The sequence below is a fragment of the Taudactylus pleione genome, unplaced genomic scaffold, assembly GCF_031769625.1.
Source record: "Taudactylus pleione unplaced genomic scaffold, aTauple2 ptg000188l, whole genome shotgun sequence".
Taxonomy (NCBI): Eukaryota; Metazoa; Chordata; class Amphibia; order Anura; family Myobatrachidae; genus Taudactylus; species Taudactylus pleione.
In genome coordinates, this window is record NW_028284590.1 from 1,447,803 (window position 1) to 1,460,791 (window position 12,989).

The 12,989-nt window shown below is 42.6% G+C and overlaps 1 protein-coding gene across 1 annotated transcript in view; it reads left to right on the forward strand.

Annotated features, from left to right (window-relative positions):
- ITGA4 (integrin subunit alpha 4) overlaps positions 1 to 12,989 on the forward strand; it is a 213,932-nt gene that overhangs the window by 120,799 nt on the left and 80,144 nt on the right. The window contains exons 11-13 of the mRNA XM_088476418.1: positions 2,158 to 2,252; positions 7,355 to 7,445; positions 10,855 to 10,900. Of these exons, the coding sequence (XP_088332544.1) occupies positions 2,158 to 2,252; positions 7,355 to 7,445; positions 10,855 to 10,900 (232 nt within the window). The remainder of the gene's footprint in view (positions 1 to 2,157; positions 2,253 to 7,354; positions 7,446 to 10,854; positions 10,901 to 12,989) is intronic.

A 12,989-nucleotide genomic window follows, 5' to 3' on the forward strand; every position in this document is an offset into this window, starting at 1 on the left:
GGGAGGGCCCAAGGACAATTCCATCTTGCACCTCTTTTTTTTCTTTGCATTATGTACAGTTTGGGGCCTAGTTTTTCAAACTGCCATCCTGTCTGCCACTGCAGTATCACGCCTAGATGGGTCACGTGTTTGTGCCGCCCACTCGTGTCGCTTAGCATAGTCATCCAGCTACCTTGGTGCAACCTTTTGGACATAAAAACACTATTGTGAGGTGTGAGGTGTTCAGAATAGACTGGAAATTAGTGGTAATTAAGGTTATTGAGGTTAATAATAGCATAGGAGCAGAAAAACCTACAAATTCTGTGATTTTAGCTGTTTTTATGCTTTTTTTCAAAAAAATACAGATCCAATACACAAAACCCAGAACCCAAAACACGGAAGGGTGGTTTTGGCAAAACCAATCCAGATCCAAAACACGAAGAAAGATCCAGATCCAAAACCAAAACACAAAACACGAAAAGTGGCCGGTGCACACCCCTAATATAAAGTAATGGAGGTGTTCCCATGCATTATTTGAAAGGTCGTTTAAAAAATACTGTATTAGACCAGAAATAATGGTGGTAGACAGAACATGATTAGTAGTACTCACATTAATATAGGTGCAATGTATATTTGCAAAGAAGGAGCATAGCTGAGAATGGAGCTTCCCATAGGTGTTCCCACTCCAGTGACAGCTGCTTGGGGCAGTAATTGCAGACATAAGCTGTGCACAGCCATTATCTTGACACATTAGGTAAATAACTACCCTAACCGTCCCCTTAATCCTAACCCATCTCTGCTGCAGCCTAACCTAAATTATGCATAGTGTATTGTCCTTATAATTAAAAATGTAATGATGCATACAGTCTACAGCAGGAGTAGCCAACCTCGGTCCTCGAGAGCTACTAACAGTTCACGTTTTCCAGACCTCCTATCTGGTGCACAGGTGTATTCATTACTCACTAACACATTTGAAAAGATCCAAAAGTGGAGCTAATTATTTCACTTGTGATTCTGTGAGGAGACCTGGAAAACATGCACTGTTGGTAGCTCTCAAGGACCATGGTTGGCTACCCCTGGTCTATGGTATTAACATTAAACTGAACTAATAGCAATGGAACCGTACCAGAGCAAAGTGTCATGTAAGTGGTGGTAAATTGAAGTTGAGAGGCTTCGGCTCCTCCTTTGTTTATCCAAAAAAGTGCTCTGGTTCAGGTACAGAATCTCCTGCTGTGAGTCCCAGGGCAAACCAGTCCAGTAAACCGATGCGTTTCGATCAAAGGATTCTTCCTCAAGGAGTATGAAAAACCTGGAGCAGTAGATTTCTGTAAATCTGTTTGACTCCAGTTGATGGTGTAAGTACATGGGATATTTTAACAATGACGGACCGAGCTGTGAAGTAAGCAGAGGAGTAGAAAGGATCACTAATCCCTATAGAGAAATGCAGTTCGTCTGGACAATGGGATGATATGAGAACACATGATGTCCCGTGGACATGAGAAAGTATGAATCAGGATCAATTGCCACCCCTAGCCAAGCTCCCTTCATGATTAAACCTATAACTCATATTAAAGAAAATGAATTAGAAATGTTATTGGTAATAAATATGCTATTTGTTGTGGGGGGTTTTTTAAATGTGATTTGGTCATTTTAATATTATAGCTACCATTTGTATAGCAGCATATCAGATAGTTGCAGAATGTAAATAAGGTTTTCAAAGCCTTTTCTTTATTTACTGATATTTATTGGTTTAATCAGATAGGTAGATATGAGATGGAAGGACAGACCATTTTGTTTTTAAACAAAGGTGTAAAAAATTCAAATCTACTTAACAAGTCAGGAGCACCAGTCTGTACTAATGTCATAATTATAATCATAATTATATATTCACAATAAATAATATTTAATCTGAGAGGATTAGGAACAATATGTATGGTACATTTAATTAAATGGCTAATGTGCAACACTGCCATCTAGTGATCAAACAAGACATTTCCTGCTATTACTGTGTTTCCTTCTTCAGCTATTTGATAGACTGTGTTTCCATTAATGTTCTGTAGTAAATTTTGTTTGATAAAGTTTAATAGGTTTCAGTTGACCAGGATTTGTCATTGATATTTATTGTAATTGAAATAGAAATAGTGAAATTATATTTCATTTTAAAATTCTTTTGCACAGATGTGGCTATTGGGGCTCCACAAGAAGAAAATCTGCAAGGTGCCCTATATATTTATAATGGGCGAGAAAAAGGAATTACACCTACTTTTACTCAGGTATTTATCTCTCTTTCAACCTTTATTTCAGGTGAAACTGTAATGCTCTCATACACAAAAAATACCTTGGTGTCATTGGCTATGAGTTAAGACTTAAAAAATATTTGAGTCCCCTTATAGATGTGTCCTCATTCACCTGGTACATTTGCGCCATATGGCGTAAGACACTTGGCATGACTTAGATGCTCCGCCACGGGTAGCGATTAATACTTTTTTCAGAGTTTTGTGTCTTATTTACATCATAGCCGCATACAAAGTGGATTATAGTGCACTAGTCACACTAGATTAGTACTTTTGTCACAAAGGAATTGGTATAAATCACAGATTAAGCATAATGATACCAGGCAGGAAGCATGGCACAGGTCGCTCGTGTCGTAACTCTGGGCCTGATTCAGACCCTCTCGCGAGCGCTGAGCGCTCGCAAGCTTGTCGATGGTGCCCAAGTGCGTATGCGCACAACGGATGCGGCTCCGTCGTGCGCATGCGCGAGACCCGAATAATGACGGCCAAGCCGTCGTTATGGGTCTCGCACCAAAGGGGGCGTGCTGTCGATGGTGATTGACAGCACGCCCCCTTTGGTGGGCGTTCCGGGGGCGTGGCTGCCCAGACGGAGGCGTTCCCATGGGAATGCCTACCGTCTGGGGCCGGCCCCACTGACATCACTAGTGATGTCAGTGGGAGTGCTTTTGGCTCTGATAGAGCCAAAAGCACTCTTGGGCTTGCGGCAGCGAGACCCTACCGCAGGGTCTCGTCGCAAGCCGATGGTCTTGACCATTTTTACCATCATTTTGGCCGCTCGCTATAACTGTGGGTGGTCACCCACAGCTATGCGAGCGGCCAGGAGGCCGCTCCAAAAGGTAGGAGGGACGGCCCTGATTCAGAGCGAGCGCTCTGTCAGAGCGTCCGGCTCTGAATCAGGGCCGCTGTCTTTGCCTTTTTGCCACACACAGAAGTACATGTAATGCCAGCACTAGTATTCATTCTTTATTGAAGCAAGAATAGTGGAGATAATCTTTTTTCTGCACTGCAGGGGTGTTTTCTGGTGATCGCACATGACCACTAGAAAATAATAATTTTAAATGAAGGTACTCCTGAGTCTGTGGGTGCAGGAGATAAGCACATTCACCACTCTTACCCCAAGTGTAGTACCTGGAGGGAGCGATGCTTAATGACATCATGCAAACGGCTCAATGATGTCATCAAGCCCTGCCCCCTCTGGTTTCCCAGTCATATCTACTATTAAGGGGTAACTTTTAGGTAATCCCCCCCCCTCTCGCCATTGGATCTCCTTCTGTGCTGGGGATGAGTCACACTTGTCCTTAGCTGGTTAGCTGGCAAAGGATTAATGATGTGACAAAAGGAGGCAACTGTCCTGGGCTTATCAGGAGAGGGAGTCCCACATTAGACTTTCTAGTAATGGAGCCTGGCCATGGAGGCTCCAAAGTATCTTTCATCTTTATAGTCTGGTCCCCTGGAAAGTCAGAGGCCTTAGAAGAGAGTGTGAGAGACACAACTTTGGAAAATAGTCTTATTATGAGCTGAAGTTGTGCAGAATTTTTTAAACTGTTCAGTAATATATTCACCTGTTTCCACATAGGCCACAACATTCAACCCCAACCACACTACACAGCAGACTGAATAGACCGTCATCATCCTATCTGTGCTCATAAACTACAAATTCAGCTAAATATAAATCTACAATAAAGTGCAAAATTGCATTCCATGGAATGGCCAAGCAAACGGTAAAATTAAAGACCGTTTTACCAACACTGTGCACTTTAGCAACATGGCGTGTTCTTCTACAAAACTTGATTGGCACAAAATGTTGCCGACTTCCATTCCTAGGCCTTATACAAATTTGCCCATGTCCTTAATCGAATCTACAGCACTGCACCAATACAGGCCCATCTGTAAACCTGGCGCAGACACAGTATATCATTTTGCCTTGAGTCAGGGACCCAATTACAGTATGTGATTTCTGCCCCACTGCACGCAACAGGTTAGATTTGAGAGCTTAAATGTCACTATTAAAAGACAAGTTACAGTATCAGAGCAAGCCTCTCATAATCAGGAGAAGAGGCTTCTGGGAAATTAAGTGGCTGCTATGTAAATGACAGTTTCCAGACGTCTGCTGTCCTGGATTGGGCAGCGTATTTGCATATTGTCCCCATGGACTGCTTTGTAAAACTGTGTTTAATTGTCTCACTGATGCTGCGAGATATAGAAAACCTAATGCAATCTCATTTGAGACATTGTTTGCCCACCACCCAAACATAAGCATAAGCTAGTACAGGAATAAAAGGTGAAGCTATCATTTCCCTATGAAGTAGATGGGATTCGGAAGAGTTCTCCACTCTTCTGGTAATCTGTGAGACTTCACAAAAAAGTCTGTTTCTCTTTAGAGTGAAAATATCACATTAATGCTTATGGAATGATAATCCTTAAATACTTGAATTCTTAAGTTAAAATACACAAAGGGCCTCCTTTAGCATAAGTAGGTAAAAGTGGTAGTTTTCACCTTAACCTCACCATCTTGGCAGCGCATGTGAGGGGTGTGGGGAGGTATGCAAATTGAGAAGATGTGAACAGATATAGGGGTCTATTTACTAAGCAGTGTTAGGAGACAGAGTGAAAAGTGATAAGGTGCCAGCCAATCAGCTCCCAACTGTCATTTTTCAAACACAGTGATATGGCAGTTAGGAGCTGATTGGCTGGCACTTTATCACTTTTCACTCTGTCTCCTAACACTGCTTAGTAAATAGACACCTTAGAGTTAGGAATAATAATGCCCAGTATGCTTAGCGGCAGTATTGGCAGCAGGCATGTTTTTTCCTGCCTATAAGAACATTGCATATGCACCCCTTGCTTTGCAGCATGGATTATTCGGGTGCACATTTGTACTGTTTAGGTCGGTTTGGTCCTAACTTTAAGTGATCTCTGAAGCACAAACAGCTTGGGTAGCAGACAATTTTTCTTGTTGTTTATTTATTTTCTATATACACTACATATCCTGCTCACATTATTAGACTTATGCATATAGATATCATACAGGAAATTCAGTGCCGCGGAGATTGTGTTTATTCCCACAAGATGATATGGAGACTTTTGAATGTGAACATCTTAATGTCCCATTCTCAGGCTTTCCTCTTATCTCTTACCATTCCTAGTAGGAATTAACCTTTTGACAATATTTTCCTTTTGCATGTGTGTTGACTTTGAGCAGTAAAATAAAAAAAATAAAAAACAAGTAAAAAGTATATCTAACAGTGATGTTAAAATACTATGCAATGAAAAAAAAAAGCATACAGCTCTATACTTCAAGTACTAGAAGGTATAGAAAGAGAAATGTATTGGCAAACTTTACAACTAAATGCAATAAAGAAAGCTAAAACCCAAAAACCTGCAACACAAAAGTAAATACTATAATAGCTAAAAACAAACGCCGATATAATTTAGGGCAAATCATGGTCAAAGTCATTAAAATAAATACAAATTTGTGTAAGAAATCAAATCCAGAAAAAAACTGTTCTAATGTACAGTATTAAGCCACCTAGCAGTTCATGGCTCTGTCTAGGCTTAAATAACAACCCAACATTAACCTAATTAACTTTAAATAAAGATCCGGAGAGATTGAGATTGGCAAAAATGAGGTCACAGAGTTGATTATAAATAAGCAGAAGCACCGTGTTTACCCAGGAAAAGATAACTCTGTGCCAAATAAATAAAGGGGGCGGAACCCTGCCCATGATGCCACCTCGGTTGCGGAAAAACCACTCTTTCTAACTTTTACCATACTATTGTTTTGAAGATGAAGGGGTCCCCCCTGTAGGTAATGGCCAACTCACCTTTATCAAAGGAGAAGTGCCTCCCAGCCTCACCTACATCCCCTGTGGCTGCCAACTAGCAGTGCTTTACCGACACATAAGAACATTGGAACACCACGTAATATCACAATAAACCACAAGGGGCTGGTTGAGGAATGTCAAATAGCAAAGAGGCTGATCTTTGATAGGGCAGCTGTTATAATCTACTACATTAATCCCACCATGTGTTATCCTATAGGCTAACTTCCCAACACCTGACCTGTCAGTCAAAACCCAGAACTCATCCAACAACCCATCCTTAAAGAGCCAGTGACTACCCCAAAACCTGGGCACTTAAATATCCTCAGGCCCATAGAATCCTCAGATACTTAAAGGAGTAATGAATAATGATACTAATATTATAGTGCATGGGTGAGCAAATAATGTCCCTCCAGCTCCTTTGGGACTACACATGCTAGCATGCCCTGGCACAGTTTTGCTATCAGGGCATGCTAAAACTTTTGCAGGGCATACTGGGAAATGTAGTTCAACAGTAGCTGGAGGGCCGGTTATTGCACATCCTTGTTCTATAGTGTCAGAGGTGAAAAAATAGTATAATGACTGTCTTATGACTTTTAGTTAGTCATTCATCTAACTTTGAGGTTCAGGTCTGTTTGCGTTAATGTTATTAATTGTTCTTACTTAGTTGTAATTCTGACCAATACAAGTTACTTTATTTACCTTACGGTGTATGGTTGTGGTTCTGATAGTGTTTTTTTCATGGTTGTGTCTCTTGTTATATATGAACCGCCCTAAGCACCTATACGTGGTCCTTACACTGTATATTTAGTAGTGTAACTGTGCACTTAGGCCAGGGATGGGGAACCTCAGGCACGGGGACCGTATAAGGCCCCCGGCATCATTTGGGCTGGCCCTCTGAGCTTTTTTCTGCTAGCCTCATCTGGCTATCAGGGTGCCTAGAATGGCACCGTGCAGCCAGAGTCTATGCAGCAGTGCCGCCTGGAGCGCCCTTAGGACGCTTGAGACGGTCACACCGCTGCCCTTACAGCTCCCCGGAGCATCCTCATGGTGCTTTGGGCATTTCTGTAATCACCGGTGATTGTGACCCCGCCCCCGTGTGACATCACACGGAGGGGCGTGGCCTGCACTGGGCCCGCAAATAATGTTATATATATCAAAATGGCCCTCTGTGGAAAAAAGGTTCCCCACCCCTGACTTAGGCAGGGGCTTTTCTGGTTTCCATCAATGACACAACTCTATTTGATATTCATTTTATAGAGAATAAATGCTGCAAAAATTGGCTACTCATTAAGCATGTTTGGCCAGTCGATATCCGGGGGACTGGATGCTGACGGAAATGGATATTATGGTAAATAAAACAAATTATATTAAATACTCAGTAACTTTATCCAGATAATATTCAGGTTACTGGTTTAAATAAGTGTCCATCATTTCATTTAATGTGTATATGGCACATTTTGTGCTGGTCTTATTGTTCTTGGTGCATTTCAGCGAGGTCTTTATGGTAAATACAGAAGTTTCCTTTTATTTATGTTGCTCTTGGATTTAACAGATTTACTTTGTAAGTGGAATTCTCCTAAATGCTGAAAGAAAAGCTGATTTATGTAATATGTGCCGAAAAAAATAGGTATTTCTGCTGAGATGGTAAAAACATGCTGGTAAATAGAGAAGAGTAGAGAAAATAACTTTTTTTCTGGAGAAAAAACACTGGAGAAAGCTTTTTCCTCATCTTGATAAATAGACCCCATATTACCTGTTACATGAGGACGTGTAAACCAGTAACTTAAAAATAAGCTGGAGTTGGAAAAACTCTTCAATATATTCAGAAACTCCTTACACAATATTTTTGTACATTAGTGACTGTCTAAAGGAATACCTGGACCTACAATGCTGGTATTGATTTACTATATAATATTATCAACTCTTACCATTACTGTATTAAATACTGAGATTATATGTATCACAAGTGATTGCTAAGATGCTAAGTGGGGATGCAGTCAGGAAGCCGACGGTCGAAATGCCGACCGCCACCTTCCCGACTGTCAAATCCCGGCAGGGTACTAATGACAGGTGTCGAAATCCTCACGCCTGTCATTAGACCTATGCCGGGAGTTTGACGCCCGGCATACCGAACTAAGGTAAGCCTGGAGCGGACAGCCGCGCGGGGGGGGGTGGGTTATTTTTCAGGGCTCCCGGGGGAATCAGGGTTAAGCTCCCCCCTGGGAGGGTTAGGCTAGGGAAAGGGGAGGTTAGGGTTAGACACCCCCCCGGGAGACTTAGGTTTAGGCTGCGAGAGTGGGGGGGTTAGGTTTAGGCACTAAGGGGGGGTTAGGGTTAGGCACCCCTAAGGGAGGGTAAGGGTTAGGGGGAGGGGTAGGGTTAGTAGTACTTACTGAAATTCGCTGTTGGGACCTTCGCCCCTGCCGGGCTTCCAGCGTCGGGATTTGAACCGCCGGCCGTACTGATTGCGCTAAGTGACTCTCTGCATGTTCAAAATAATTTCCACTTTATTTATTTATTTATAGAACTCTGCCAATAAATACAGGTTGAGTCTCCCATATCCAAAATGCTGGGGACCAGAAATATTTTGGGTATCGGATGTTTCCGTACTTTGAGATATACAGTATGTATACCATAATGAGATATCATGTCTCACATATACCTTATATACACAGCCTGAAGGTCAGTTATACAGTAATAATTTTGTGCATCAAACAAAGTTTGCATACATACACGAAATTCATTTATGTTTCATGTTCAGGTTATGGGCCTGATTCTAAAGCGTACGCAGACGGCCGATTGCCACTGCGTATGCATCACAGTACGTGCGTGTGTGCGTGAAGGCACCACTGCGATCGGATCTGCGATCGCAGTGACTGCGCAGACCCATCACAGAGTGATTGACAGGAAGTATTGTATGTGGTTGGTGACGGCAGGGTGGTCAGATCAATCAGGCGTGTCAGTGCGTTTGAACGCCATTGCAGGGGCGTGCATAAATTAGCCACGGCAATGGCATACACAGCCTGAGCTCTCACTGCGTACAGGAAAGTTAGCAATTTAGTGGTAGGGTCAGACCTGTCTTAAGTGTGCGAGTGGCTCCGATGTACTTTGATGTTACCGATGTTTTGACGGGATTGCAAGGTATTACGGAGGTGCGAGAGGGGAAGTGGGTGTCTACATGTTGTCAGTGAGAGTGCTTTGTGATTGTAGTTATTAGCATACTTTCACAGCAGAACTGCGTGTACGATTCCTACCGCGATCGCAGTAGCGATCCTTGCTGAATCAGGCCCTATATAAACTGCCTGAAGGTCATGTTTTACAATATTTCTAATAATTGTGTGCATTAAACAAAGTTTGTGTACATTGAAACATCAAAAAGCAAAGGTGTCAATATCTCAGTCGCGCCCAAAACATTCTGCATTTTGCAATATTTGGATATGGGAGACTCAACCTGTACATGTGAGCTTTATATTAGAGTACACAGAAGTACCTGGCCTCCTGTGGAGTGATATGGTTTAGTTACTTTAGTAGGTTGCTCTTGGTAACTGACACTGCTGTGTGGCATACCCCCCAAACGTCCTGATATCAGTGGGACAGTCCCTATTTGAGGACTCTGGGTCTCATTCAGACCCGGTCGTGCCAATGCGCTCGCAACCGGGTCGATGGTCCCCACAGAACATGCGGATGACGGAGACGGCTCCATCGTGCGCATGCGTTAGACCCACTAGCGACGGGCGCTCCATCACTAGGAGTCTCATAGCAGACAGGGCGAGCTGTCCATGTTGAGTGACAGCTCACCCCGTTTGCTGGGCGGGCCGGGGGCGTGCCCGGCCAAATGGAGGCGTTCCAGTCGGAACGCTTGCCATTTGGGGGCGGTCCCACTGACATCATTGATCTTGTTAGAAGTGCCCGCCCTCATTCAGAGTGAGCGACTGCTTCTTGCGATCGACTCTGAATGAGGGCCTCTGTCCCACTGTCATGATAAGGACTGAATTGTTCCAGTCGAAGGGCAGTTGGAGGTATCAGATCCCTGCTTCCCTGCATAGCAGAACAGCACTGGGAGGAGAAGCTGAGGCCTTCACACATCACTATCACAAAAATCCAATGGGGTTGATAGATCTAAGCTTTGAAAAACAAAGCTTTGCAAAGCTTGTCCCTGTTAGTCACTCTGGAAGTATTATTGCAGGAGTGGGATCTTCTGATCTACCTCACCTCCCAGCGATTCCACTGTTCATGCATGTATTCACGTAATGACATAGTCGTAGTAAAATTATAGCGACAACTGCATTTCTACTACCATCCTCTATGCCGGGACAGCCTGCCATCAATCGGGGCTACTGTCCCAAGAAGGATTTTTTTTGTTAAATTGCTCAGAACAAAATGCCACCAATGATAAATGTGGCCCTAGATGTATTGTAAAATAAGCAGATAGTGTGGCCAGAAATAATAAATAATAATAATAATAATTAATGTTTAAGCTATATTGACACCTTTAAATAATCATTCACAAAGCATATTGCTTCATGTATTCTATAGCAAAACAAAAAAACCTGCAATCTACAGGGAGGGCCAACCGCAAACCTCACTATCACTATGACATTGTTGTGTTGCATTCACAGGATGTAAAACAATGTTCTTATTTGCTATGTCATATAAATATCTGAGCAACAAAGTACCAGATTATAGTGATACAGATGTTCTCCAATAGGTGACTCATTTCTGGGAACGGTCTCTCACTTGTGTCTTCTCTCTCACAGATGTTGCAGTTGGTGCTTTTCTGTCTGACTCCACTGTGCTGCTGAGGTGAGAACAAATGATTGTAGTTACTGCAGGCCATTTGCCAAATGCCTTAAGGACACGCTGAAACACATTCCATCAGCATTCCATCAGCACTGGTGATCCTGCACCAATCGTCTGCATCAAGGTGTATGCACCAAATTCTGTAGTGGCCTCTGTATGTTACTCAGACAGAAACCCTAACTAAACCTAGGTGTGCACAGAAGCAAGTACAGGGTGTGCCACTTCAGCACTACCCCCTCCACCAGGCCATGGGTTACCCCGTCCCCCCCTCCCCTTGGGTCATACACTACTCACCTTGACTCATCTGGCTGCCCAGGTTAATAATCTATGTCTCAGTCGGAGGGGGACGTGGTAGTCCATGACCTGGCGGAGGAAGGTGCCAAAGCGGCACCCCATGTGCCAGGTTCTGCACACATCTATACTCCTAAATGTAGTACCGCCTGAATATAGTACCATCTAACGTACACCTAAACGTAGTACCACCTAACTATAGTACCGCCTAACTTATCCTTAACTAGTACCGCCTAACTATAGTACCATCTAACTTACCCCTAAACGTAGTACCACCTAAATCTAGTACTGCTTAACTTATCCTTAACTGTAGTACCGCCTGACTGTAGTACCATCTAGCTTACCCCTAAACGTAGTACCACCTAACGCTAGTACCGCCTAACTTATCCTTAACTGTAGTACCGCCTGACTGTAGTACCATCTAACTTACCCCTAAACTGAGTACCACCTATCTCTAGTACCGCCTAACTTATCCTTAACTGTAGTACCGCCCGACTGTAGTACCATCTAACTTACCCCTAAATGTAGTGCCACATAACTCTAGTACCGCCTAACTTATCCTTAACTGTAGTGCCACCTGACTGTAGTACCATCTAACTTACCCCTAAACGTAGTACCACCTAACTCTAGTACCGCCTAACTTATCCTTAACTGTAGTACCACCTGACTGTAGTACCATCTAACATACCCCTAAACGTAGTACTACCTAACTCTAGTACCGCCTAACTTATCCTTAACTGTAGTACCGCCTGACTGTAGTACCATCTAACTTACCCCTAAACTTAGTACCACCTATCTCTAGTAGCGCCTAACTTATCCTTAACTGTAGTACCGCCTGACTGCCTGACTGTAGTACCATCTAACTTACACCTAAACGTAGTACCACCTAACTCTAGTACCGCCTAACTTATCCTTAACTGTAGTACCGCCTGAATGTAGTACCATATAACTTACCCCTAAATGTAGTAACACCTAAATCTAGTACCATCTAACTTACCCCTAAATGTAGCAACACCTAAATCTAGTACCATCTAACTTACCCCTAAATGTAGCAACACCTAAATCTAGTACCATCTAACGTACACCTAAATGTAGTATCACCTAACATATCCTTAACTGTAGTACCGCCTGACTGTAGTACCATCTAACTTACAGTACCCCTAAATGTAACATTGCCTAAATCTAGTACCATCGAACTTACCCCTAAATGTAACATCGCCTAAATCTAGTACCATCTAATTTACCCCTAAATGTAGCATCACTTAAATTTAGTACCTTCTACAGCAACTTACCCCTAGTGTAGTACTTTCTAAATCTAGTACCATCAAACTTACCCCTAAATGTAGCATCGCCTAAATCTAGTATCATCTAACTTATCCCTAAATGTAGCACCGCCTAAATCTAGTACCATCTAACTTACCCCTAAATGTAGCACCACCTAAATCTAGTACCATCTAACTTACCCCTAAATGTAGCACCGCCTAAATCTAGTACAGGTTGAGTCTCCCATATCCAAAATGCTTGGGATGAGGGTTATTTTGGATAACGGATATATTCCGTATTTTGGAATAATTGCATACCATAATTAAATATCTTGGGAATAGGACCCAAATATACACACAGAATGCATTTATGTTTCATATACACCTTATACACACAGCCTGAAGGTAATTTTATACAATATTTGTAATAATTTGTGCCTTAGACAAAGATTGTGTACATTGAACCATCAACAATCAAAGTTTCATTATCTCAGTCATGCCAAAAAAATTCAGTATTTCGGAATATTTGGATATGGGAG